Below are 27,514 nucleotides of genomic sequence, written 5' to 3' on the forward strand. Positions count from 1 at the left end.
GCAGCCCCGGGATCTGCCCCAGGGCGGCCCTGCGCCGCCCGGGCCGGGATCCGCCAGCCCCGCCGCGCTCCGGCCTCCCGTGCCCGTGCGGAGCGCCGGGCCCGGCGAGCTGCACACACACACAGAGCACACAGCACAGAGCCGCGCTGGCTTTCGCGTTTTTTATTTAAATGTACATGACAGTTAGAAAGGTGAGAGGCGAGCAGCCGGGCCCCTCAGCCGCTCCCGCGCACCCCGCGCGGGCAGAGCCAGCGGCACGGCCCGGGACACAGCGGCGGGGCCCGGGACACAGCGGCGGGGCCCGGGACACAGCGGCGGGGCCCGGGACACAGCGGCGGGGCTCGGGGGCTCCGGCACCCCCGGCACACCGCAGCCGCTGCCGGAGCCCGGCCCCGCTCCGCCCGGCCCGGCGCTGCCGGCTGCCCGAGCTGTACACAAGAGCAGGCGGGCTCGCAAGGAGAAAGCGGCACCGGGCTCTCTAACAGGATGGTGAGACACAGGAGGACACCGGTCAGAACACACAGTTCTTACTTTATTTCTTTGATAAAATTAAATATTTCGTGGCTGCCAACAGAGCAAGTTGCACCATGTTTGTATTTCCTTTGACTCTGAATGCAAGGTTTCCAAAACCAATCAAACCACCAGCATATTGAAAATATTCCTTAGGCTTCACACCTCAGGGAAGCCCATGACATTTATATTATTAAAGACAACATTAGAAAAAACATATGCCCATAACAATGTTTGAAAATGTATTCGCTACATCATTAGTCCCAATATCACATTTCTGTAGCTCTTCAAAATTCCAGGTCATCAGTTCCCCCCTCGTCGCCCTGTCTTGTCACACAAATTACAAGACACTTCAATTTTAAGTATCATGCAAGTCAGTAAAAGAGCTTCTTCCCAAGACACTAACACTGAAGATTTGTTCCCCCCTCCCCAGACATAAGACCCTTAGACTCTTCTAGAAGTGGCAGTCTTCTCCCTCAGACACAGTGCAGCTGGCGAAGACAGATTAAAAAAAGCTACAGAGAGAGAAAAGGGGAAAAAAGAGAAAAAACAGAAGATTAGCAAAAAAAGAGAAAGACATTCAAAAAGCAAGAAAAAGAGATGCAACACGGAAACAGCTGACAGAGGAGAGATGGAACCTCCTTGTGGTACCTCAAGTACTTCAGGGAAATCGCGCAAATAAAAACCTTTCTTTCTTTAAAGTCTTTAAAAAGATTTCACATAACTTTAAATAACATTCTAATAAGGCAAATGGTCAGGAAGAACAGGCAGTGTGGTAAAAAATGTCACATTCAATTGTCCTTTTAGCAGTTAATCTAGAAATCCCTGACAGATTAATACTGACTGGTTTTAGGAGCAGGGAAACATTCAAAAGTAGAGGAAGAAGAAAATATTCAAATTATTTCAACTTGCTAAACAAATCACAATGCAATCAAAGAGCTCTATGGAAATGAAATGGTATTTATGCTGAAACAGAATACCTGAGAAAATACATTACAACCAAGAGTGTGGGCCGCCCTGACTGCTGGGAAGGGAGGCACCATGGTGTGAGCTGGGGCTGCTGCTGTGAGCAGGAGCCAGGCTGGCCCTGGGCTGGAACTGCTGCTGAGCCCTGGCACCACGCCGGGCACTGCCCAGGTGAGCCCAGCAGCAGCTGGCACTGTAGCATCAGCTCCAGCTAGCCTGAGTGTGCTCCTCTCCTGAAAAGCCTGGGGTCTGTGGGGGCTCTTTCAGAGGGGCAGGACGCGTGGGTTCAGCACACACGGAGCCCTGAGCCCGCCCACAGCACACACAGATCTGAAATGCAAACCAGGATTTACATGCTGGTCTTCAGATAGCATGAATCAGCAAAAGGAAAAAAAGCAAATGAAAAAAGACAGGTGATGTCATGAAAATGACAACAAAGAGAATGAGAAAAGCGTGTTTTATCTCTGAACTATGTGATTATTAAACTAAGATGGTGTTGTCATTTTAATGTCATCAATAAATATATTTAATCTGCATGGTTATTTCGCCAGCAAAAATAACTCACAGAACTTATTTCCATATCCCTTATTTAGCTGGGTGAAACGAGACCAGGAAAAAGGGGAATCCATTAATTGTAGGGGGGAAAAAATGGCAGGATTTGAAGTTGTAGCATCAAGAACCTTGTTATGACTAATTTTACATTGTTTAATAAAAGCAATAACCACCAGTACACAGTAAAAACAGAATCACAATGAGAGCACAGGAGAGAGCAAGGATAACACCCTGGAAAGGTCACAGCTGAAATGCTGTCATGTTTTATTAGACCCTCCGATTTAACAAGTAAATGAAGGTCCATTCCAGGCCTTGTATTCAGGGGTAATTACTCAGTACAGAGCCATGGGTTACTGAAAAAGAAGGGCAAAAAAAACAAAAAACAAAAGAAGTAAATGTTAACCAGAATTCACTGTCCGATGAACTCTTTATTTAAAAACAAAACTCAGCCAGAAATACACAGACACTTGCAGGCAAACCACAGTTGCACTTGGCCAGAGTGAGCTCCTGGCCCAGTGAGCAAACACCCTCCTTTTTAGTGCAAATCTTGCAATAAAAACAAGGCTTTTGCTGAATAGAAAATATGAGAAGAAACCTGTCAACATCTGTACAATTCTAAAGAGATGTCAGATAAAAAAAATATAAAAGGCAATATTTTTTTGCATTAAAACCAAAAATTGTTGGAATCACTGAGAAGAAAGTCAATGAAACAGCATAGTCTTTCTTCAGAAACACTGATATGTACAGCAAGGTGACCAGCTTTCCCTGAGATTGGATCCAGGATGTGCATCCAGGTCAGCACACTGAGAGGGAGACCAGGCAAAAGATCCTTCATGACCCCTGCAGCATTCAGAGAACACTTAGTTGCAAACCATGGATCCAAATGTGAGATTTCCTCAAGCCTGGGAACTAGAGGTTTGGGCTCAGGCCATGCCTGTGAGGATGTCAAGTTTTGCAAAAAGTCCTTGAAAGTTATTTGAGTCACACATGGCAGCACAGGGGGTAATGAGGGCTTAGGAACAGCAAATTAACATGGGGAGAGGGCAGCCAGGCTCTGGAGAGAGCAAACCCACCCCAGAGCAGGAGCTAAATGCACCCCCAAGCAGCTCTGACGGCAGGGAAAGCTGAGCAGTGGGACAGGGGACCCTGGCCCAGGAGCAGTGGGCATCCTGCTGCTGCCCTAGGGGCAGGAGGAGCCTGGCACAAACCCCCCTGGCCAGCAGGGTCCCTCCCAAGAGCAACCCCAGCAGCCAGGAGCTCTGGTTTGAGCCCAGTGGAGCACGGGAGGGGAGCAGTGGGAAAGGTGAGCAACAGGCACAATGGCACAGCCGAGGGTGGGGCATTCGCCTCTGGGGCCAAGGGAAAGGTTCTACAGGAAACCCGAACTGAAAATGAAAGAAAAAGGCAGGTTAATGGTTTTATGGATTAATGACAAAAAAACAAAATAAAAATACAAGTTTTTCTAATGGGCACACACACACACAAAAAAGAAAATGTTGCTAAGTGTTAATGAGGTTTAATCTGACTACAAAACATGCTTTATGCACGCACACACACACACACTCAGCAGTGGGATGAACCAAATTCATTTTCTAAAACAATCCCTTCACAGTTTTGCAAGCTACAGGACTCATCAACTGTGACTTGTTTGTATCCTTGCAAAACAGTGAAGCCCTGCAACACTTTATGGATCAATATGGAGACTGTTTTTCTAAATCCTGGAAAAGTACCACATATACATATTTAATTTAGCAATGACAAATGCCCATTGAAAAAGGCACTGTCTGCATTTGCATAGTGGGAACAAAGGACTTCATTTGATTCAAAGCCCTGCACACAATAGTGTACAGTTATGAGGACTGCCAAAAGCAATCCAAAACCAACAAAAATCAGTAATGTTCACTCTAGCTGCACTTTAGCTGTGCCTTCGTACTCAGCACCAGAATGAACACTGTTATTCTTTCAGCTTATTTTTCCACATTCAGAGCCTGATAAGCAGAGAATTGTTCTTTCCATTGTTGTACAGTTACTGTTGGCAGCAGAGACATTCACTCAACTGGACAGCTCAAGACGACTGCAAGCGCCAGTTGGAGCCAGTGCAAGCTCTTCTGAAGCTCTTCTGTTGAGTGGAAGGTCCCGTTTAAATTACATTCCAAGGCCTCTCACTGGCAGCACAATGTTTACTTGCTTTGCCATTTCCCTTGGTGGAGTTAAGAGGGAAGGAATCTTGGAATCAGCTTCTACCAGTTTAAGGGTAGACTGTAATTTACTTTAGAATATCCAGGAGAGAATGTAAGTGTTAGCTTTGTCTGCAGGGAAGGGTGGACTCAAGGATGAGTTTTTAGGGTGTTTTATAGTTTATTTCCAACAGGGTCCCTTCTCTGAGAGGCCTGTGCACCTCAGCCCCTGGGGCTCTGTCTTGGATGATGAGTATCACTGCTCTGTCAAGAAGCAAGACATTCCTGTGGGAGGTTTCCTCTTCCTCTCACTAGAGAATCATCAGCAAATTAAAAATGCTCAATTAAACCCACTCAACCTAGCTGTAAGTAGACCACTGTCATTAGCAGTTTAACTAATAACCCTAATGAGGATGACAGAAACTAGTCTTGCATCTACCTTCACTGTAACCACGAGTTAACATTACAGCTTGGAGGAGTGGGAGGGAAGGAGGAGAAAGGAAAGACAGAGACATTTTCATGGCTAGCTGGGCTGTATCATCAGCACCACATCTCCATAGCAATTGTTGCCATAGTGTCAACGTGGCCTGTGTGATTAAAGAATATAATTTATTTTTATGAGAGATGGAATAAAGAGAACAGAGCCAATAAAGTGCTGGGAAGATTTAAAAGGAAGAGGATGTAATCCTTAATTTTCTATGTCCCATATCCTGAGTCTCTGAATTCAACTTTGCAGAATCTTTAAAGATAATTACATAATTTTTCTACAATTGCACACGTAGAGAGTGACTGGCAGAGCACATATAGTGGGGTGAAAGCAGGGGAAGACAGAGATAATAGTTATAAGCTTCAGGACTTGCACACGCTCTGCTTTTTTAGGAAAGGTACCTGATCCCACTGTGAGGCTCTATTAGTTAATGACGCTTACCAGGACAATGTGCCTCATGCACCATGCAGCCAAACAGCAGCTAACTGTAAAACAGCACACATGTAAGGCCTGATAATGATGATAATGATGTAACAACAACAACAGAAAAATCAACTGAGTCATGATTAGTGCAAATTACAGAGCTTGGGTTTAAACAAGTCACCTGTGAAAGAAAAAGGTTATTGTACTGCCAGGCAGTAGTAAACAAGCTACAATTAAGCTCCAGCTTGCAAAATTCATGGATTGTTAAGAAAAAATTATGATCCAAGTACTAAAATCCATTATTAAGGACAATCAGAGCAGCTACAGAGCAAAGAAAGTAGGTGAAAGAAGCTTCCTATTATCTCCCCAAGCCTTACTGAAGCACTGACCTATCTCTGTCATGGAGTTTTCTGTGCTCTTAACTGAAAGTACCCTCCATGAAAGTACCAAAGCTTTTCCATATCAACATGCTTGGTGTCAAGCAGATGTTGAGATGAGAACCACTTCAAGGATCAAGAGTTTGACTTGGGCCACAGCAACTAATTGCTGATACTATAAGGCTGTTGCCTCTCTTTTCTGCATTCCTGACCCTGACTGATCTCAAGGCTGAAGTCTTGAGTGAGCAGATGTGTAAGGGCTCTAAGCATGAAAGAATTCAGCTGGGTATTCCTCACACAGTCCAGCCTGGAGAGAGAAGTCTGTCCCCAGTCAATCTCAGACCCCTCAGTATGAAAAGATATTAAAACCCCCTGAAGGTGATTCAAATGAACAAATCAAAATAGGCAGTGGTAAAAGGAATGGGAAAGTGCAGCACTAATTGTTCATCACAAAAGACTGTTCATGTTGAAGCAGCTTCAGCTTTAAACTAAAAGACTAAACCAGGATCTCATTCCTGTAATTGGGTCTTTCCTCCTCTGTCTCATTTAATCCCAAGCTTAACAATCACAGGTTTATTCCCTGACAAACAGTGCTGTCAGCACTTTGGGCTTGCCCCATACTGTCCAATCTAACAGCACTTCTTCATGTACTCAGGACTGCACAGTGCAGGCAAGGACTGCCCCAGGGCTGTGCAGAGGGGGGATTATGGCACTGGTACAAAACCAGACCCCTGTTTGTCTGCACACCTGCACAGGTGGCACAGTGCTCCTTCTGGGAAATGCGCCACAGTGAGAAGGAAGGGTGGGAGATCTGTTTCACAGGTTGCTCTTGAGCAGCTGCAGAGCTGCAGGAGCCTAGCACAGGCACTGCAGACAGCCCAGGTCCCAGACCCTGATGAGGGCTGGATCCTGTCACACCAGTCCCTGGCACTGGGAAGCCCTGCTACAGCCATGCAGTATCTCCCACTGCTCCTGTGGAGGGCAGAAAGCTGATTTAGGACAGGAGTACTAGTGCTAACAAGGTGCTATGACCTGTCCCCTCATTTTGCCATCTTACATCCTGCAGATTCCAGAATTCAAGACTGTTAGTCTGCCTGAATAATTTCCACAATTTTCTCAATATAAAAAAGTAAGAACCTGAGCTAAAACACACTCCTCTCTGAGGGTAATGTGACATCCCTGCTACCCACACCCTAGCCTTGGCAGCTAGTATGGTTCCACTTTACAAGCACTGAGAGACCAAGGGAGGAGCAGGGAATATTGGGGAATAAAACCAAGTTCATCCTCTCCCATGCTGTCAGAAAGCAAAGAGGGAGGTTAGTACTGCTCCCTGCTCTTCAGGATGACAGCAAATGTGTTACATGCTTCCAGATACTGCTCAGCCTTACTAGGGTTTAAATCTGGCTGCAAACCCTCCCTGATAAGGACTGGCTATGTTGGAGGGAGATATGAACAGCCAGAAAAACAGTAAAGGAAAACCATTAACAAAATCAAATACCTCTGGGTTAGCAACTTACTTTTTCCTTTCCTTATCCCTTTTAAGAGTTTGCGACCCTCCAGCCTGCTGAGCCTGTGACTGAAGCAATTCAGCTGCTGTCTTCCTTTGTTTAAATGCATTTACTTCATCATCCAGAGACTTCTTCTTATCCTCCAGCTTCTTCTTTTCATCCTGATGCAATTTCTTCAGGCGATCAAACTTTTCATGCAGCTAAAAGGAAAGGAAAGAGGTGAGCAGGACGCAGCACAACAGACAAAGGGCAGGGAGCAGCCTCCCTCCACAACAACCTACAGGCAGTATTCTAGTAAAGCATCATTGTGCAGACTATGAACAGAAGACTGGAAGAGCAAAAGTGTAAAAAAAAAACCCTAATCCATCTTCAGGGGTTTCTGCCTTATTCCTCTTTAGAAGTCAGTAAATTAACAGATTTTTCACATTGCTAAGAAAGTTGTATGGCTTTATTTTTTGTAAAACAAGTTCATCTCAAGGGCTGCTTCTCTCCTTGACTTTTACCACACTGCACCTCTCCATCAGAATCAAGACTCTGGTCCTTTCCTGGTGCAGTAAGTTGTACAGAACAAGCACTGTGATTCAGTTTTGCCCTACAGACTGAACACCTTAACATCTCCATCCAAGTTAAACCTTAGATTTCTTGGTAAGAAAGTGCTTTGGCAACAACTACCTACTTGGAGTGAATCTATCACTCACAGCCATGAAAACACAAGTACTGCAGTTTTTACCTCTTTTTCAGCCTCCTTCAACTCAGCTTCTTTTTCCTTGACCCTCTGGACAAACATCTGTCTCATTGCCTCTTCCTTTTTCTGCAGCTCTCCCAGAAACTCGTTTCTTTTGGCTTCGTAAGTTTCTTGTAAGCTGAAAAGGAAGGAAAGCCCAGTGATAAGACTTGGGACAAACTGCTTACCCTGACCCTCTGAAATCAGGCCCTCACCATGACTATGCTTTGCACACACACATTTGCTACTCACTCACCCACATGTGCCCAAGGTCTTCTTTATTCAATGATTTTTGGCACTTCTCTGTATGTTGAATGTTGGGCAATTCAAAGAGACCAGCTGGCAACAAACACTGGTTTAGAGGAACGCTGCTGTCGATGCCTTAAGATTTCAGTCTTTATGTTTTTTTAATCCTGTACTGCATTAGTGCATAATTCTAAACTCCATAAAAAGTGCTAATTAACTGTCTTCACATTTTGGTCAGACAAAACAATCCTTCTGGGCCTGAGATCCAAGGACACCCTACAGCCTCAAGCCTCAAAATGCATAAACAAAAGTGAACTGGGGAGGAGCAAACTGGGGGTATATGACTTTATTACCTGAAGCTGTAATTGGAGGATTAATGCCTGATATGTAAATAGACCAAACTTATATCTGGCTGAAAAACTCATGACCATTGTCCATTTTGGGTGTAGCCCCTTGGGGAGGTTTCATCTGCCCTTAATGTACCTGAAGGCCCTTCATTAAACATATCCACTTTTATCCTTTTAACTTTGTCTGGCCTCTGTTTCTAGGTAAGCTCAAAATAGGCATCACTGTGTCTCTGCAGCACATTTCTACTCCCATCCTTGCAGATTCACAGTCAGTCCTGCAGATCCTCCCTGTATTTTCACCTTCTCCCAGTCAGACCTTAGCTGAAGTCTGGATTTATCTGACCTGGCAGTTTTTCTTGCTGCATTGGCTTTTTCCATGCTCCCCCGAGGACACACACACACACAGAGGCACACAGCACATCCACCAGTGCCTCTCTCGAGCCCTCCTGTCTCCTCCAGGGATCTCACCTGAAGGGTTTGCTGTCTGGATCAGTGTCCTTGAAACCCATCTCTTCCAGTTTACACCGCCTGTAGAGCTCATAGTGGCGCGTGTGGGTCTGCTCACGCAGGTCCTCCATGTTCACGCGGATCAGCATCTCCCGCAGCTTCACAAAGTCACAGTGAGCTTCGTTCTCCACTGGAAGAAGGCACGGCGAGGAGGAAAATGAGGACAGAAACTAACATCTCTTCCCACTTTCCTCAACTGTCTACTCCTCCAACAGGTTTAACAGCCCTTCCAAGCAGAGAAAACTGGCACTATAGGATTTAACAAAGGATAATTCCCCATGGATAATCACGTCCAGCAGGCCCCCTTGCTCTTTCTATGAAATCCCACTGCCTCCTTGCACAAGTGTCACCATTCATGCCATGAAAATCCCAGGGCTCAACTCACCCTGCACTGTGCCCCAAGGGTACTGACGAGCTTTCATCATTTTGTTTCCTATTTTCAGCTCCTCCGTGCTCCCGATCACTGCAAATGGCAAGTGGGCCTGGAACACATTTGATGACATCCACGTTAGTCCCTCAGACCTGGCTGACCCACCAGCACACAGAGATGAGCACAGCCACTGAGCAAGACAGTCATTATGCACATGCTAATCTCAGGGAGTCTAGTCACTGGCCACTAGTCCAAGACAAGGGGTAGCAGGGTGGGTCCTTTTTTGGAAACCTTGTTAGTGCTACCACTCTATATCCTCTACCTGGCTGATCCTCCCAGCCACAGAGTCTCAGGTGAGATGAGCCAGTGCAAGGCTGGCATCAGAGTGCCAGCAGGAACAGAGGGCTGCGGCTCGGGCTGCGGTGCTGTCCCAGGGCTTGCCGTGCCTGAGGAGAACATCTGCACAAGCACAGAAGCAGTAAGAGGTCTTGGAGCCTTCCTGATTTTATCCCCCCACCACTCCTTCAGCTCATGCTGGAGCATAAGAGACCCTGCTCCATCAGGTCATGAGATGGAAGTCCATCCTTCACTCCTGGAGTAACAGCTCCTCCCTGTTTGCTTCTGCCCTGGTGAGGAAGGGCTGAACATGTCCCCAGCCACTGTGTCTGGTGTGACCCAAGGTCACACTCTTCAAGCTGAGATATGCACTCCACATTACACAAAGGCTGACTAAGAAGAAGAGGGATTTGCTTTGCAAAAACTCAGAAATCAGAAACAGTAACTTCTTAATAAAGATGATCTCTGCAGAGGGCAAAAAGAGACTTGCCCAGTGCATGCTCAGCAAAATTGGAACTGAAAGCCTCCCAACACCTACCTAAACTCTGAAGATCTCACCTTACAGTCCTCTCATTTCCAAAAGGCAGGCAGCCAAGCAAACCCCCCAGACACTGCCATGGTACTTTGCTGCATTTTCTGTGAGTGAGATTTCTCCCCACCTCCCTTGCTCCTGGGAGCTATACTGCATTCTGCCAGGCTGCAAGGAAGTCAAGTGCAAAGCTTCAGCACTTTTGAGTTCCCAGCTCCTTGCACCAACCCTTTCTGCTGAGTTTTGTGAAGTAACATTTGTTAGGCAAAGCTTTTAAAGTGCACCAAATTCTGGTCAGTTGAAAGGACCTCAGGAAGCCAACTCCATGGAAGATCAGTGACCCTGGATTGCTCTCAGGAGCAGGAAGTGAATTCCACAGGTTATCCAAAAATTTGGACAAGTTCATGACAGCTGGTACAACCAAAAGATTTCAGAGATGATGTTTTTGCTTTCAGAGTGTGGCTCATACAGTCAAACTGCAAACAAAACAAAACTTCCAGCAAGCACTCACAGAGATGGGCTCTGCCCCCTATATTCCTCAGCCCCCTGCTCTCACATGCAACACAGAGAGAGAAAGAGTAATATTTGTCTTACGTTTCTAATAATATCAGTATTTGGATACAAGTTTTCCAGACCAGCAAAATTGCCTTGGTCAAATTCTGGCCTGCTTAGTCCCCATAAACCTGGTAATTCTGACTGTAATAGAGGATGAAAGAATTGATTTGTCTGTGCAGCAAGTGACACAACCCAGAATGTCTGCAACCCAAGACAGCAATTCCCTCCCAGGAGACAAGTAAATGGCTGAAAGGAAAGACAAGCAGAGGTCCACTTCCACCCTCAGAACACTGAACTGCTCTGACCAGGAAACCATCACTGACATCTCCTACGTCAGGACAAACTTCATGTTTCTTTCAGGCCTCACCAGAACACTCTACAACTATTAATACTTAATCAAGAGGTGGCACAAATGCACATCAGCTAGACCTCTACTACGTCCATAGCAGTAAAGCAATCAACTTCCCCTACTTGATTTCCTATGAAAAGCCTTCAGGAAAATGGGACCATGGTCAGGATGTGCTGCCAGCAAGGCAAGGGACAGCTTGTTTCATCCTCAGGGAGCCACAGACTGGCACCCACGATGCTGGGGAGGCCAGAATGGGAACCTGCAGGCACCTCAAGGCACGTCTGGCCCAAGTTGTGCACTGTTTTTCACACCTTGCTGGTTAAGCTGTGTAATTCCTTGCCAGTGGAAGTTTACTGGTGGGAGGCCATCAGGTGATGTAGAGGACAGGAACAATCAAAAACCCTTGAGCTGAAAAGGGTTTAAACACTCATTTCTTACATGTCCCTCAAAAGATATGCACAAGGACAAGGAGGGTATTTAAAGTCTGTTTTATGACTAGAAAAGGCCACCGGAGAGGTAGCAGCCTAACACAAAGGATGACACTACAAGGATGAGATTCTTGTGAAATCCTCTGGTTTTAAGAAACAAAATCAAAGGGAAAGTAGATGTGAGAAACATCCCAGTATGAGCCACCAACCCCCACAATGACAGTGCTGTTCTGGGAGAGGAGGAAGAACCGAGGCACTTACATTCATTGTCCCATTTATCTCTGCCACCGATTCATCGTCTGTTGGGAACTGGTAGATCTGCACCCCATTACTGACCAGTTCACTTGTGATTTTAATTTTAAACTTGGTCAGCTCGCTCTTGGAAATGGCATCAGATTTGGCAATGATGGGAATTATGTTCACCTAGAAAAAAACAGAGGTATGAAGTAATCAACTTCGCTCCTGGGAGTTTCTCTAAGTCTGCAATACAACCTTCAAAAACTTGTAAGTGCTCAATAAATCTACAGAATTATCTGCCAACTCAGCCATTTCCACCAGAAGGGCTATTCAAGGTGGGGAGATCCTCTGGAAAAGCAGCAGCCTTTCCACTCTGCAAACAGTAAATCTGCCCAGTAAGAGTTACTAGTGCCAACCTTGCTGTCGAGCTTCTTCATGGTTACCAAGTCCAGGGATTTGAGGGAATGGCCGGTGGGAGCGATGAAGTACAAGCACGCGTGGATCCGCGTGTCATGGTAGTTGTGCAAGACCCTTTTTATCTTCAGCTCTTCTTGCAAGTAGGCTTCAAACTGAGCATCAATGAACTCAACGATGGGCTTGTAGCTTTGGTGAAAGGAAAAAAAAAAGTTATACATCTCACAGTCAGAGAGCTCAACAAATAGATAATGCCCCTGGCTTGCTTTTAAGAAAGAAGCTGTTGATAGACTTCACTTTCCATTTTCCACTTTCTGAGACCAATTCTCTCTACCTCCCTTTCTCCCCACCTGTAAGAAATTTTAAAGCTGCACTGCTGATAAGGAGACGTGGCTCTACATCAGACTCTAGCAGCCTGTTTGTGAAAACACAGCACTGGGATTTAGCAGAGGACAGCAGATGCACCCTCCTCTCCAGGGAAAGCAGACTCTCATATTTTGAAATGTAAGGGTGAGAGACCTAAAGCAAGGCTAATGGAGACTCATTTGCAGCACTCAGGGAGTGAATGGCTTGCTGCTCTCACAGCCCTGAGTGCTGCTGGTGGAGACACAGCTTCATTCAGTACCACCTTTGCCCAGTGCTCTCAGGCAGGAAATTCCTGCAACTCCCTTGCAAGACCTTCTGAAATGCAGAGCCTGCCACAGCTATAATGTAAAGGACATCAGTGCATTTTAAACAAACTTAAAAAAGTATCTAACAGACCCACAAAAAAAGCAACTCCATCAGCAATGTCTCTGCAGAACACCTTGCACACTGTCTGGTGCAACTGCACATCCCTTAACCAACACACTCCAGCCACTCTGGGATGTGAGCTGCCAGAGACACTCCCCCAGGGTATCTTACTGCTCATTTATTGTGCTTCCTTTGGCTCTTCCCATGGAAGAGCCCTGCCAAAAGTGGATATTAAGCCAAGCAGACACGAAACCACACTAGTGGTTTGGTCAGCAGCTTGAGGTCAGCAGAAACCAAAACAAGCCCAGATGCCCTGGAGCATTTCAGTCTCCCCACCAGATGCATTTGGGCAGAAGTTTGCCAGCAGGGCAGAAATTGCTCTGACAGCATGAGAAAAGCTGCTTTATAGCTGAAGCAGTGCTGACATCCAGAGCCTTTGTCCTCTCTTCTACATGTCCCATCCCAAAGAGGTGACAAGGACTACTCCTAAGAAGCAAGCAGGAAAACTCCAGTGCAGTCAGGCCCAACTAGGGCACAGGGAGAATGAAAAGCCAGGTCACAATATAGCCCCTCTCTCCCTCACTCACCTGTCCTCTTTGTTGATCTGATCCCCAAAGCCCACTGTGCTCACAATAGTCAGCTTGAGGTTGACATTGCTCTCCTGCAGGTCATAGGTACTGGATTTCAGCTGGACCCCAGGCTGTGAGTGAGATGCTGGATCACCTTCAAACTTGGTGTTGAAAAGGGTGTCCATGAGGGTGGACTTACCAAGGCCAGTTTCCCCTATTGGAGAAAAAGAGAGTTGAAATGTTCTGTTGAATATTAATATGGGTTGGCCTTTGAGCTTCCAAACATTAACAGGGGTGAAATTGTAGCAGATGAAAGCAGATCTCATGCTCCCAAGGGAGCATCTGGTAAACAGAAAGCCATGAACAATGGGAGGTCTGTATTCTGGGCAAATTACATTTCACAGTCTAATGGCCATTAATGTCATTAGAAAATAGAGATGAAAAGCAAGAGGTGAAAAGGCGAAGGGGAAAGCATCGTTCAGATCCTGCTTAAACCCACAACTACACTACAGAAGATGCTGTTTTCATTAAAAAACAGGAGAGGAAATGGGGCTCACTGCCATTTCCAAAAAAAGCTGCTCCAGATCAATGTCTCTAATAAGCAGCCACAGAAATAGCTTCCTTCCGTGCAGGAGCCCTGCGAGCTGGTTGGATCCCACAGCAAGTTCTGCAGTTGGTTTCTCACAACAAGTTGGAGAATCAGCCTTCTAATATCTGGTTTCATACCTTAGGGGCTACACAAGCTGTAAAATATTGCAAAATCTGCTTCCAAAAATTCTGCTAGTATTGTCAGTATTCTGCTAGTATTCTATCAGTGTTGAACTGCTATCTGGATTTCATTTATCAACAGGCAACTATTTCCTTGTCTGGAAGGAAGAGACAAATCCCAGAGACCAGTCTTGAATTTGTTTTAGATACATCCCAGGAAGAATAAAACAAATCCCTCTGTGCACACATTCCACAGGGCAGCCTCCCTTACCAGGCTCTGACAGCAGAGCCAGCTCTCCGAGCTCACAGGACCTGACTTCCTACGCAGTCTGGTCTGTTGCCTTGTGAGGGCTGCTGTGTTTTGGGGAAACAGCAATTTCTGAGCTGCCCAGATGGCTTTTGGAGAAACTTCAGGAGCAGCTGAACCCCACCCTCTGTGAAGGCTGCTCATCCAGCCTGCAGTGGGAGCACAGGGAGACTGTGTCTGGCTGCAAGGGCATTCCCTCCTTCCCCCAGCCCTCAGCTCCCAACCAAAACAACTTCACCATTTTCCCACTTTGCTCAGAATAAAAGAGCTTCTTATTTTTGGAGGTTTAGAGCTCTGTAGCAGATCCAAACTTGCATGAAATGCCCAATTCAAGAAGGGGAAACTCCTCCCCATCCTCCCCCGTCCAAATGTCCAAATCTCCAAGCCTCACCCCTGTGAGGCAAGCAGGCAAATTCTTCTTCTGGCCTCAGAAGGGATTTTCCTCACTCAGGGCTGAAGTACATGGCAGAGCAAGGCAAACACAGAATCATAAAACCATAGAATGGTTTGGCTTGGATTGTCTAGTTCCAAGCCCCAAATCCCCTGCTCTGGGAACTGAGCAGTCCCTGACTGCCAAGATGACATATCCAGTATCTTTCCAGAGGCAGCAAGATCCATTAATAATTCAAAGTCAATGCACACCTTGAGCTGCAGAACTGCCTGGGAGCCAGCTGAGAGCTTGTGCTCCATCCCCAACACCAACTACAGCCAGAACAGCCACCAGTGCAGCTGCTCTTTGCACCCATCTGGTTTTCAATCCAAAGGGGAGCAGGAGTCAGCAGCAGGAGCTGGTGTGGCTGCAGCCCTTGTGCCACCTCACTGCACCAGCTGTACCTACAACAGCACTGGCCAGAGCAAGGGAGGGGGGCTCAGCAAAGCACAAGGTTACCTATGCCACTGGGAGAATAAGCTGGCCCAACACTGACTTGGAATCTCATTGCCCAGACTTGTCAGGGGCCATTGGCCTCCAAAAGGGAGCAGGTGCACAAATCAGACCAGAGCACTGCCACGGTTTGGACAGGGATTTTGGGAGTTAACAGCCAACAGCCTGCATGACCTCCCCGGCCGTTCTCAGGGATTCCAGGAAAACAGCAGTGTAAAAACAGACAGAAATCTAAACAGCCTGAGAAGGCTGCAGCATTTCCAAAGCCCCTGCCAAGGGATGGGTGGGACAGAGCAGTGAGCTGGCTGCTTGCCTGTGAATGCCAGGAACCCTGATGGGACATCTCAGGACAGAGGAGTCCCTCAGCCCTGCAGTGCTGAGCATCACCCACACACAGCCCTGCAAGGCTGCTCCTGTGGCACTGCCCCACAGCCAGGCAGGCCCTGGAGCAGCTCCAAGGCTACAGGACAGGGTGACAGGGCAGCAGCAGCAGTGACAGGGCAGGGAGCTGCTCTCTGCAGTGCACACACAAGGTCACCTGTAAACCACACCGGCTTCTGGGCAGACATCACCCTATAAGTCACCTCTCGTTTCTGCCTCTCTCCTTTTGGGTGGAAGATGTTCCTATGAGGCCAAGACTATTGTTTAAGCACATCCTGAACCTGTTAATCATTGCCTACTTTAAATCCATCTCAAGTGTTTTTTCCAGAAGGAGTGACTTTATCTGTCAGGGGGCATGGGGAAGTGTTTAAGAGATGCAGAACATGCTTTTACACTCCACCTCATGCCAGCTACACAGGGCCAGCAAGGCAACTCTGAATTCAACCACTGAGATTTTCCTTTTGGAAGGGGAAGATCAGAACTGTGGCTTTTTGCCCAGGTGGGAGTTGCCCATCCAAACACCTTCATGATTAAAACATCCAGGCACTAACATGGCATCTCATAAGAAGCCTGGACTCCCAAATGTACACTGAGCCAGCAGATACCCCTGTCCCTGCAGTGTGTAACCCCACTGACTTGACACAGAATTAAAGCCTGCCAGGGAAGACAGAGGAAGAGAGGAAAGAGTGTCTCAGCCGAAAGAATGTTAACACTGACAGAGTGACATGAAATGGTAAAAAACTAAAGTCATTAATAAAGTGTTCTGCTGTGTTAAATATGAGCAGAGATAGGGAACACAAAATAGCCTTGCTATTTTAAAGTCCAAAACAACAGAAGGAGGAATTTCTGAATCTTCTGGGAGTTTCTGCCTCACACAGAGGCAACTTTTTGCTGGCTGGAAGATGTGAATGGTGCCAACTGCTTCTTGTAAGGACAGGAGTCCAGATGGAACAGATGGTCTGATAAAAAGGACAAGTGGTCCGTGCTTGTTGCAGCCAATGGCACTGGAATCTTCCCCAAAAACCAGAAATGATGAACAGGGATTAAAAGACGCAGAATTACTTTGAAAAAAGCAGCAGTGTGCACAAACTGAGTGAGAGGCATCCCTGGCAGGGGGATTATTTCCTGATGTCAGGCTTATGGACACATGTGATTTGATCTCCAAAACCATACTTAGGGATTATGCAACTCAGTGGTCTGCTGCCCCAAAACAGGGCTGACAGAGCTCTGCGGGGGGGACAGGGCAGAGAGAGTGACCTTTGCTGCAGAGTTCTGCACCAGGAAGATGTGACAGCTTGAGTGGAAAAGCTTGAGTGTTGTACCTTTCATTGTGGGATGGAGTTTTGCTGTTAAGTCTGACAATTTTCAAGGACATTAAAAAAAATATGGCCAGAGCCACCACTGCAGGTTCTGGACATGCAGCAGCCCTACATCAGAGCTCAGAAAGCACCACCCACTCTTAATGCCCAACAGCCTGGCTGTGCTGGGCTCCCCACAGGTCCTCCTGAGACCTGTTCCCTGCTCCAGCTGCACGTGCACATGGTACCTTCACTGCTCTGGGGAAGCCTCACCAAATCTCAGAGTGATGGAACAGTGGTGGCACCACTTGCAAAACTACAGCTGGGACAAGCTCTTACCTTCCCAAATCAAGACAGGCACCTTCATGGTGAATGAACTGTCATGGCTTCTTCTCACAGAGCTTCTAGCATCCCAAGCAGCTGCAGCAGTGAGCTGAATTATGCACCACAAAAGCTGCACTTCCTCCTTTTGTGCCTGGAAATTTAATTTGCTTTTCCCTAGCATGTGCTAAGTGAAACAAGCAACTGCTCACAGTCTCCCTTTCCCACAACACTCAGGTTTTAAGAGGCCCCAATCACATCATCATCAATCGACTCTGGGAGGACAGAGGAGTCCTTGGAGTATTTCCCTGTTTAAGGGAGGGAGCAGCTTTCACAAGAGCTTCCTTTCATGAGAGAGCAGCACCTGCCCTTCACAAGATTAACAACCGTGGCTCCAGATATCAAATAATTCAATTTTAAAGAAAATGTAGATGCATGCACAGCCTTTTCATGTGTAGAAATAGGAGGTAATGTAGCAGATTTGTTGAGACAAGCCCTGAGGCAACTCAGACTGATAAGGCCATCTCTCAAGGAGAGAGGGAAAATAGTTTGTTTCATCTGACAGGCATGCAGAGACATCACACAATTCCCCACGGCCAGGCAAAGGCTGGGCTGCAGGGGGCAAGGAGGGCAACAAGGGCTCACAAAATACACTGAAACACCTCCTCAGAGAGGCACCCAGCTCCTGGCATCCCCCCCGGGCACCGGGCAGGAGAAGGCTGAGGAGACAGATGGCTTTTTGATTAGAGAAACTGTTCTCTCCTCAGCTGCTTGCACCAGTGACCACAGAAACAACCACTGGGCAACTTCCAGGCTGTACAGCTCATCACCCCAGAGCTGCCTGCTGGAGAGGAATCCTGTGCACATCCTTCCCTCCCTCCCTCCCTCCCCCAGGGTGAGAGCTCCTGCACAGCACAGGCTCACTCCTTTGGAGTGACAGACCTCAAACAGTCTTGGGACAGTCCCGGGGGAGAGAGAAATATTTCTGCCACAAAACAGCCTTTCTCATTGCACTGAATAGGCCAGTTAGAAAAAATTCCCTGCAAATCCTGGGAGAGAGGAAGGGGCAAAATCCTGCTTAAATTGGATGCTAGTTTAATGCAACTACAATCTACCCTGGCAAAAACTGAGAAAGCTTACATCAAAAACCAGCAGCCTGTTCCTCTTCTTTTTCCCCTATCTCACTGAGAAATACAGTCAGCACAGAAAGTCTCAGCCATTAAACACTTCTCCAGCCTTTGCACTGAACTAAGAGGCAACTAAAAATTTCTCCTGTAAGGTTTAGGGAGAAAATGGTTGTGCTGAGAAATAAAAGATCAGAGAAACCATCTGCAAGCCCTAACATCTAATGAGAGGTTTTTTCATTCATTCTAGCTTTGGCTCTAGTCTCACGGGGGAGACAGCTTTCAGCATGAGAAGAGCTAAAAACTGCTCCACTCTGGACATGCTGCTGAGAGTCATTTCTGAAGCCTTCCTTGGCTTCTGCAGCAAGAGCTGCAGGAATCGGTGGCTCAGATCCAGTATGACACAGAGTAGAATTATCACTGGATTTTTCCTCCAACACATGCCACACACAGCTGAAAAATGGGGGGAAAGAAGTCTCTTTCTGTCATGCTTAGTGGGCTGTCTATAGGATTCTCATCCAATCTTCATTTGCTTCCTTGTTCTTTCAACTTTTCATCCCAAACTCTGCTGTACAAGTGAAATCCAACAGAATAAATGACAGATGAACACTGGGAATTTTTGTTTTCTTTCTCCAGGATGTTTAAGTGTGGGGGCAAAGATTTGCAAATCTTTTTCTAATGAAGTTTATTATATTTTTCTATAAAGTTTCTTTATTTCAAGATTGTGTTACCACTATTCATAAAAAACTGGCATAAGTAACTAATGTACATTGATCTTGGTGAGTCCTTGTTATTCACCTCAACAAGTGATTAATGCATTCAATTTCTGCCCTGCAAAGAAAAAACCACATGCATTCAGCTCCTCTCCACACATCAAAGTGAAGATATAACTACAGGAGGCACCCACTGCTACACCTAGAACTTGTAAAAAGAGCACTGCAGCCCAGTAAGTGGAAAAGGAAACACTTTTAGACTTCAGTCCTGGGGACAGGAGTTTCCTTAGGTCATATCACATTCATGTACTGTGGAAATCACCCAGAGACTCAGCCTGACAGTGACCTCCACTTGTCAGCAAAGTTTATCATCTCACAGGAATGTAAGATGTGGCTGCAAGGAAAACTGTCTTCTCAGCTCTATTTAACAGGGCTCAGCTCTGCTCTCCTTGCTCCACTACTCTCGTTTCAGATTTAACCCTGTTCTGGGCAAACACCAGGCCCATACCATGAGCTGCACCTCTGTGTGGATGCAGGGCTGACCAGCAGCTGAGTCCCCAGGAGGTGTCCAGAGCTGCTGCTCTGCCCCTGCCACACCAGGCCCTGCTGGGATCATCTGCAGACAGGGCTCAGTCTGAGCAGCCACGGCCATACAACCTCCAGGGCAGGGCACTGGCAGCAGCAAACCCATCAATTACTAATTCTCCATTTTTCATTTCCTAGTTAACCTTCCTAAACCATGGTACCAAAGCCATACAGGGTTTTATTTCTGTGACCTAAGAGAAGGGATTATTTGGGATCCTAACCCTGTGAGATGGGCTGCAGGGACAGACACCAAGTCCTGCTACGGTGCCAGGCCCCAGCTGTGATCCACACCACATGGCAGCTTGGATAATTGTCAGAAGAGTTAAGGCTTGGCCAGACACTATCTTAATTCAAGTATGCACAGAAGGGAGAAGAAAAAAATAGCTTTTAGTGATTTAAGAGAAGCATGATTAGTATTTTGTTAAAATAATTATAATAATTATAACAATAATTCAATACTTAACCAAACAAGACCTCATAACAAAGTACTCTGGCATGAGTACCTATTTTCTTTTAAAAATGTGAAATTCAAACATATGAGGAAAAGAAAGATCACAATAACAGCCTGTGATTTTAGGCATTTTGTCTCACTGCTTGGTAGAAAGCCATACTGCAGAACCCCAGTAGGGATTTCCCAGAGCACCAGAAAATCTTGTTACTGAAAATAGAATAGTTGGGGAAATTTCAATCAAAGCTACCTTGTCAGTGCTGTAAGCTACGAGCTACATCCAGCTGCAGAAAAGTTTTCAGCAAGAGAACTTCCCAAAATGGAAATACTCACCCACACACAGGATGTTGAAACAAAACCCATGATTAACTGACTTATTAACCAGCTGGTCAGGCAAACTATCAAATCCCACGTGTCCGGAGAGCGGGACAGTACGACAGCCTTCACCCTGAAACACAGTGAAATACTTGTGTCACTTTCAAGCAAAATACACTTCTCTGTATAAACCCTTAAGACCTCCCAAGTGGAACCAACTGCACAGTGCAAGCAGAGGTTTGCACAGATCTATCAATCATGTCAGCATGCTTCACTCCTCTCTAAAACAATTCCAGAAGGCACAAATACAACATTTCATCTGTCAAATATTTGAAGGTAGCCCTGAGAAAATAACACTAAAATGTGCAAAACATGTACACAAACACAGCTGGTGAAATGAAGAGGTGAAACACATTTGTTTCTTCAAAAAAATATGCAGAAACTCAAGTCTCACCTTATAGTGAAAACAAAAAGAATCCTCTGTGCAAAGCAATGTATTAGTGACACCTCCTCCTACAAGGCTATTACCATTCACTGTATGTGAATTGGAACTCACATGTAATTCCCATTCATAGCTGCAATTATAGAAATTAGCTAGAAACAGTAAGAGAAACTGTACCTACAGGAACGCAAAGCAGAGAAAGAGTGCCCAGAACTGAGCTGCTCATGACCCCACAGGCCTGAAGGAGGCTGCAAAGAGGGTTTAGGAGTGGAGCTACTCAAACCTCCTGCTGGGGGCAAGGGCTGCTCCTGCCCAGCCACCCAAAGGACTTGCTGAGAAGCTGCTCCTGCACCCTGCTCTCTCCTGTGCTCAACACCACTAATCTGGTCTCCCCAGCCCAGCAGAACACGTGGTGCTCCATGCCCAGAACAGCCACGGGCTTTGGGAGAGAGTCAGAAATTTTCACTTGGGCAGTCTGTGCCAAAGCAGCCTGGATCCCAACCCTGCCCAGCCAACAGTAAAACACAACACACAGAGGCTCAGCCTCAGAAATGGCACCAGGCAAAATGAAGAGCCAGTGCTGCACCCCTGTATTGGTGTGTACTGGAGAGCTGTCCTCCTGCAGCCCCAAAAAGGTATTTCCCTCTCTGAAGCAAAGGCCTTTTTAAAGAATGTATTTTAGTGTGAAAATCAGAAAACTCCCCTCTAGCCTTCCATCAGTTTGCAAATAATACTACAGCCAAAAGGCAGTAGTTTATAGGGTGTGATTTTGAATTTATTCTTTCACAGTCATGCTTTCACATATCTCGAGAGCCTGTTTATAGGGACAGGAATACTGGTTTAACCTCTTCTGCTAATGGCACTGGTATTTTAGGCTGGGAAAACATCCCCAAGGAGTACATTTACTACAGTAGCCTGTCAGTATGTTTTCTTGTCTTGTTACTGTTTTGCTGTTGTGGGTTTGGATTGCTTTTTTTCAGATATGATGTTCCAAATACACTTCAGTCATTAACCATATTTACCAGCCTGTGATGTGTAAATATGTTTCCCCTTGGCCATATTTTGTGTATTAGTCTGACTCTTCTTGACAAGATGTTCACCAAATATGGCGCTTCATTAATTCCTGAGCACCTTCCCTCCTAATGACATGTTCATGAGGAAAGCACTCAGGCTCCCCAGCAGACTCTGGTTTTGCCTACTGACAATGCAGCTTGAGATCCAGTAAGGCAAAACCAGCTAAAGCAGAAGAAAGTGAGAGTGTTAGACACACAGATTTTGTGACAACATACTCAAACTCTCCTGAACTGCATTCACCAAAACAAAACCCAGCCCTGGGGAATCTCATGGCAGTGTTGGATCTGCAGGGACAGCCAGGTCCTGGTGAAGAACAGAGGGGGCACAGAGCCCAAGAAGAGAACAACCCGAGATGGCTCCTGGGGAAGGAGAAATATCAAGTGTATTTTTAATACTCAGCCCTAAAACCACACCACTGGAAGACTGCTTGAACACTACTCTCCCCAGGAAGCGTGGGCAGGAGTGTGGGCTCTCATTAAGAACAAATCATCCCCTCATCCCTAAATATAAGTGTGATCCAGATGGAACAAAATAAATGGTAGAAGTTAAGCCACTCTCAGCTAAGAGGAGGCATTTACCATCACACAGAATTCAGCCTGCAAGTCATTTCCTGTAGGTTCTTTTTCTAGTCACCTGTGGTTTTACAATGCAGCTAAACCACCCTTCACATCTGGTACAGGCCAGGAAACAACTACTGCAAAATGGGATTTCCAGTCACAGCAGCTACAAGTCTCCATGTCAAGTACACAGCCATAAGGTACATTGTGCTACTCTTCCTAAAAATCTACAGCCTCCTTGGCCAAGGCATCAAGAGACTGGATGCAGTGGAGAAAAAAAAAAAAAAAGAAAGAAATACATTTTAGGATCAGCCTGGTTTTGACACTCATCAGAAAGCTGACAGTAATTACCAAACCAGTGGAGAGAAAAGAAACATTTTCTGTCGGATCCACCAAGAGAGTGCAAGTCACCAGTCTTCAAGCACCAAGTGGTGTCTCTGTACTGGAGCACTGCTATATATAAACAGCACCACCATAAACAACATATGAACACACTGATTAGTCATCCTGGGTGTATATTAAATGTAGGTTTGGATCCCCTTGTTCAACACTGAAGGAGAATATGTTAAGCTTATAAGCTTTTTGCTGATAAGGTGTTCAAGACTGTCTTCCATCATTCATCTCCCAAACCAGATCAAATTTAAAATATATAAAGAGGTACCAAGGTAAGCAAAGTTTAACTACTGTATGCATGAAGGCTTTTTCCAGGAGCATCAGTGAGTGCTGGATGGCTGAGAGTCCTTTGTGTTCTCTATTTTAAGGTTACATCTTCTTGGAAGGAAGACAAAGATGGAATCTCTGGAAAGCCAGTGTGAACACTGGCACCACACCAAGATACCAGATGCCTTTTTTCCCCACATACACAGAGTGCCCCCTGCCTAGACAGATTGGGCTGTTGTTGCTGGGGAGGAAGTAGAGTGTGTTTGTCACAAACAAGATTAAAAGAACAAAAAGAGCAACACACTCTCTTGCTGTATTATCAGGCAGGGCTATTGCAGAGTGAAAGTAAGGAGCAGCTACTTGGAGAAGCTGTTTTACTTCTTCCTTTCTTAGAAGGATTGATACAGCCTTTTGTAAGGGCTTCTCCACGCCACAGAACCCACCACCACCTACTCTAATTCTCACAGAAAACTATCCGAATCATATGGAAAATACAAAGATGTTATAATGAATGACTCCAAGCCTGAAGGCACCATCCATTAACTATCAGTTTACAGAAAAGGGGCAAGATTTAGTCTTCAGGTGTTTGAATCACTCCAGGGTCCCGGATGAAAATACGCTTAGAGGAAAATCTTGCTGAATGCACATGTGTGCCCTGATCTGCTTAGCAGGACAAGCAGGTACAGAACTGTCACCTGCTGAGTCCCCAGAGCCCTGAGAGGCCGCTGCCTCTGTGGAGCTAAAGCAGAGCGCACACAATGGTGCTGCCCACTGCAATGCCAACACTGCACATTCGGGACCATCTCTGTGCCCAGGTCCAAAGGAATGATGAGAAAGGATTCCATGGCAAAGGCAAAGCCTCCCCTTGGTGATGTTCAGGCAGAGCACAGCAAAGAAAATAGAGAATGTTACAGCTCTGAACCCAAGGGACCCAGTGTCCAAATGAGGCCCACACAGCACAAAACTGCTCTCAGAGGCTGCAGAACAATACTTCATTTAGCTGAGTGTTTCTGTTCAGGACACTGACAACTGACACCCAGTACCTCTGACGCAATTTCTCACCTCTTCCCACTTCAAACCCCGATGCCTTGGAGACTCCCTTAGAAAGATTTCCAAACTGCCACAACCAACACAGCAGCACCATCGTGCAATGAAACCAAATAAAACAATGCTCACAGAGCTCCATCACTGCTGCCAGCGCTCACAGCCACCTCCTGCCCCTCTGCTGCCCTCAATGCTGAAACCTGGGGGCTCAACCCCCAAACCTGAGACAACTCCTGCACAAAAAGTCAAATGGCAAAGCAAGGCAGAACCAGAACTTGGGTTTCCACACCACAGTTTTTCATATCATCTTTAAGCCAGAACAACATCAGATCCCTTCTCATGACCTTGGAGTTATGGCATTCACTTCCCCAGACTGCATTTGGTTCTGATTAAACAGCAAATTGGAGCAACACTTGTACCAATTATTTCTCACTTGTACAAGTATGTAATTCTCCTATGTAATGAAAGAATTATCCAGCAGACAGTATAAACATCCTCCACAAGATAAATGCAAGTTAGGAATGTAAAGTCTAGATAAAGACTTTGTATTATTCTTCCTTGCTCAGCTGATAAAAGATCAAGAATATAAAAGAAAAACATCAGGAAAGTGGGTGGGAAATAGTTTTGAATTGGGCCCCACAGAAAACAAGAAGTGTCTCACCAAAGGTCCTGACCATGAACCACCCTCTCCAGACACGCAGCATCACTCGGCCATTCAACATTCACAAAGAGTCAAGTGCTTCCGAAATCTCAAACTCTGACAGCTCTTAAGATTACACTTCTTTATGCCCCCGACAAAAGGCTGCAGAGACGCCACGCAGTTTGGATGCATTCCCAGGGAAGTCAGCAGCTAGAAGATACACATCACTATCAGCAGTCTCAATGTCTCTGACCTCTGCTGGATACGGAGAGCTGGGCAGTGCCTGGCAAGACGCCCCTGTGCCCCATCCTCCCCGCTGGCAGAGCACAGGAGAAGGGGCTCAGCTTGGTGGTGACAAGGCCACCCTGCCCAGCTGGGGAGAAGGGGCTTGCACCGACTATCCCTGCAGTAAGTGTGGCCTTGATCAAGGGTTCTCTGGGACGATGGCAGGGTGGTAACCCCAGCTTCTCCCCAAACCCAGCCCCAGCTCTCACACCTTCAACCCTGCTGGCACACACAGAGCCCTCTGCACCCCCAGGACATCACAGCTGACTGCTCCACAAACCACATGCCCAAGACCTTGGCTGACAAGTTACCTGTTTGTAAAAGGACATTTTCAATTTGCAGCACACTAATTTCAAGTCTGTCTCACAGCCAGCTTTCCCTCTTGTCTCCAAAGTGAGGCTGTGCAGTATCATAAATTCATTCCAGGCCACAGGCAGATGTCTCAAACTCCTGTACATTATCTTAGGAAAGCGTAACACTCAATTTCTTTAAAAGACAGGGGAGCAACTGAGTCACTTCACGTATTTTGGCAGTCACATCCAAGGCAATGGGTATGTCCAGGAGGAAATAACATCACAAACTGGCAAGGAACAGCTACATCTACCCGTTCAGCAAGACTTGGGTCCATGCTAAAACATACTGCTTTGAAGACGAAACTGGAAAGCATTCACCTCAAGTAATACTTCTGTATTAACACATGGACATGAAAGTTGGAAGCCCATCAAACCACAGACAAAACCTTTCCAACATGCAAACGCGGTACAGATGCCTCCTTAGCATTTCTCTGACAAACGCAGGGGTGGCTCAACTCCCTGTGCCTCTCTTCTGGATAATTCTCCGCAGACACACAGGGATCCTGTGCCTCGCTAGGCAGGCGGGCGAGCCGGGCAGCGGCCGGGGGCACTACGGGGACCCGGGGACAAAGCGCAGCGGGGACACGGTGCTGGCGTCTGGCTGCCACGGCTGCTCCGCGGTGCCACACTGGAGAGCTCCCTTTCCGCACCACGAACACGGGCTGAGGCTTTCCTGGGCAGGAGAGCAGCACCCCGGGGAGGCAGGGATGCCACAGCCGTGCCCTGCCCGCCGCGGGGCCCCCAGAGCGGGGTGAGGGATGCACGGCCGGGCCTCCCCAGCGCGGCAGCTCCGGCCGGGCCGGGCCGGGCCCGGGGGCACCGGCGGGGCAGCACCCCGGCCCGCCGTGGTGCGGGCAGCCCAAGGTCGCCGCGCCGCGCCACAACATCCTCCGCCCCAGGTAAGCCCAGCTCCCCTCGGGTCGGCCCCCAAAGCCCGACCGTCCTGGGGCTGCCGCCGCTCCGAGCCGAGTCTCGCAGCCCGCGGGAGGCCCCAGGCCGGTGTCCTCAAAGCCCGCCCGGCGCCCCCAGAACCGGCCCCGCCGCCGCGGCCGTGCCCGGCTCTCCCGCCCGGCGCTGCCCGGTCCCGGCCCCCCGCTCCGGTGCCGCCCGGCCCCCGCGATGCTCCCGCACCTGCCGCGCCACCTCGGCCGCCGCCATCGCTGCCCGCCCGCCGCACGTTCCGCCCCGGCCTGCGGGCGGCTCCGGGCGCGCCCACCGCGGCACCGCGCGGGGGGGCCCCGCCGCGCCCCGAGCCCGCCCTGCCGCGCTCCCCGCCCCGCCCCGCCGCCTTCCCGCCCTGCTCGGCCCCACCGGTCCCGTCGGTCAGGCCGCAGCCGCCGCTGCGTTCTGTGAGGAGCGGGGCCGCCGGACCCTCCCCGCAGCAGCCCGCGATGGTGCAGCCCGGCTGCGGGCGGGGCGGGCGGAGGTTCGGGCGGCGGCTCGCGGGGCCGGGTGGGCGCGGAGCTCCGGCCGCGGGTCCCGGTCCTGGCTCGGCGGGTCCCGGTCCTGGCCCGGCGGGTCCCGGTCCGGCCCGGCGGGTCCCTGTCCTAGCCCGGCGGGTCCCGGTCCGGCCCGGCGGGTCCCTGTCCTAGCCCGGCGGGTCCCGGTCCGGCCCGGCGGGTCCCTGCCCCGCCGCCTCCGCGGCACCCGGCCCCTCGGCCCTGCCCGCTCCCAGCGCGGGGAGGGGTTCCCCGCCGCCTGCTCCTCAGGGAGGCCCAGGGGGCCCCGTCCCGGTGCCCTGCGGCCCCTGCGGTCACACGGGCCGGGCCGGGGCCGAGCCGTGCAGCGCCGAGGCTGAGCTGGGTTCACGGTCTGGGTCCGTGCAGGTCCCCCGGGCTCTGCAGATGAGCTGCTGTTTCAGGCGGAATGTCCTGGGCTTGCCCTGTCCGGGCCCGCCCGGGCGCCCGGCTGAGCGCGGCTGTGCCCGGTGTGCTCCGCCGGCTCCTCCGCTCCCCCCGGCTGCCCGCACAGCCGCCGCTCCCAGGCTGTAGCTGGTGCCGCTTGGGTTTCCCTTCGTTCGATGGCAGCACAAG

At 48.2% G+C, this 27,514-nt stretch overlaps 1 protein-coding gene across 6 annotated transcripts; it reads right to left on the reverse strand.

Annotated features, from left to right (window-relative positions):
* Positions 1-511: 511 nt before the first annotated feature.
* Positions 512-26,760, reverse strand: SEPTIN6 (septin 6). 6 transcript variants are annotated; one of them, XM_064426765.1, is made up of 12 exons: positions 26,613-26,760; positions 20,445-20,559; positions 13,362-13,557; positions 12,045-12,231; positions 11,653-11,814; positions 10,654-10,755; positions 9,210-9,306; positions 8,786-8,954; positions 7,731-7,863; positions 7,010-7,200; positions 5,134-5,177; positions 2,158-2,381 (listed from the first exon to the last, which is right to left on the reverse strand). In XM_064426765.1, the coding sequence occupies exons 1-11, from the start codon at positions 26,637-26,639 to the stop codon at positions 5,174-5,176; spliced, it is 1,383 nt and encodes a 460-aa protein (XP_064282835.1). In that variant the 5' UTR covers positions 26,640-26,760; the 3' UTR covers positions 2,158-2,381; positions 5,134-5,173. The 6 variants fall into 6 exon arrangements, with proteins under 6 accessions (XP_064282833.1, XP_064282835.1, XP_064282832.1 ...); XM_064426766.1 differs by lacking the exon at positions 2,158-2,381 and adding an exon at positions 2,437-2,868; XM_064426764.1 differs by lacking the exon at positions 2,158-2,381 and adding an exon at positions 2,437-3,413.
* Positions 26,761-27,514: the final 754 nt, after the last annotated feature.

The sequence above is a fragment of the Passer domesticus genome, chromosome 7, assembly GCF_036417665.1.
Source record: "Passer domesticus isolate bPasDom1 chromosome 7, bPasDom1.hap1, whole genome shotgun sequence".
In the NCBI taxonomy this organism is placed as follows: domain Eukaryota; kingdom Metazoa; phylum Chordata; class Aves; order Passeriformes; family Passeridae; genus Passer; species Passer domesticus.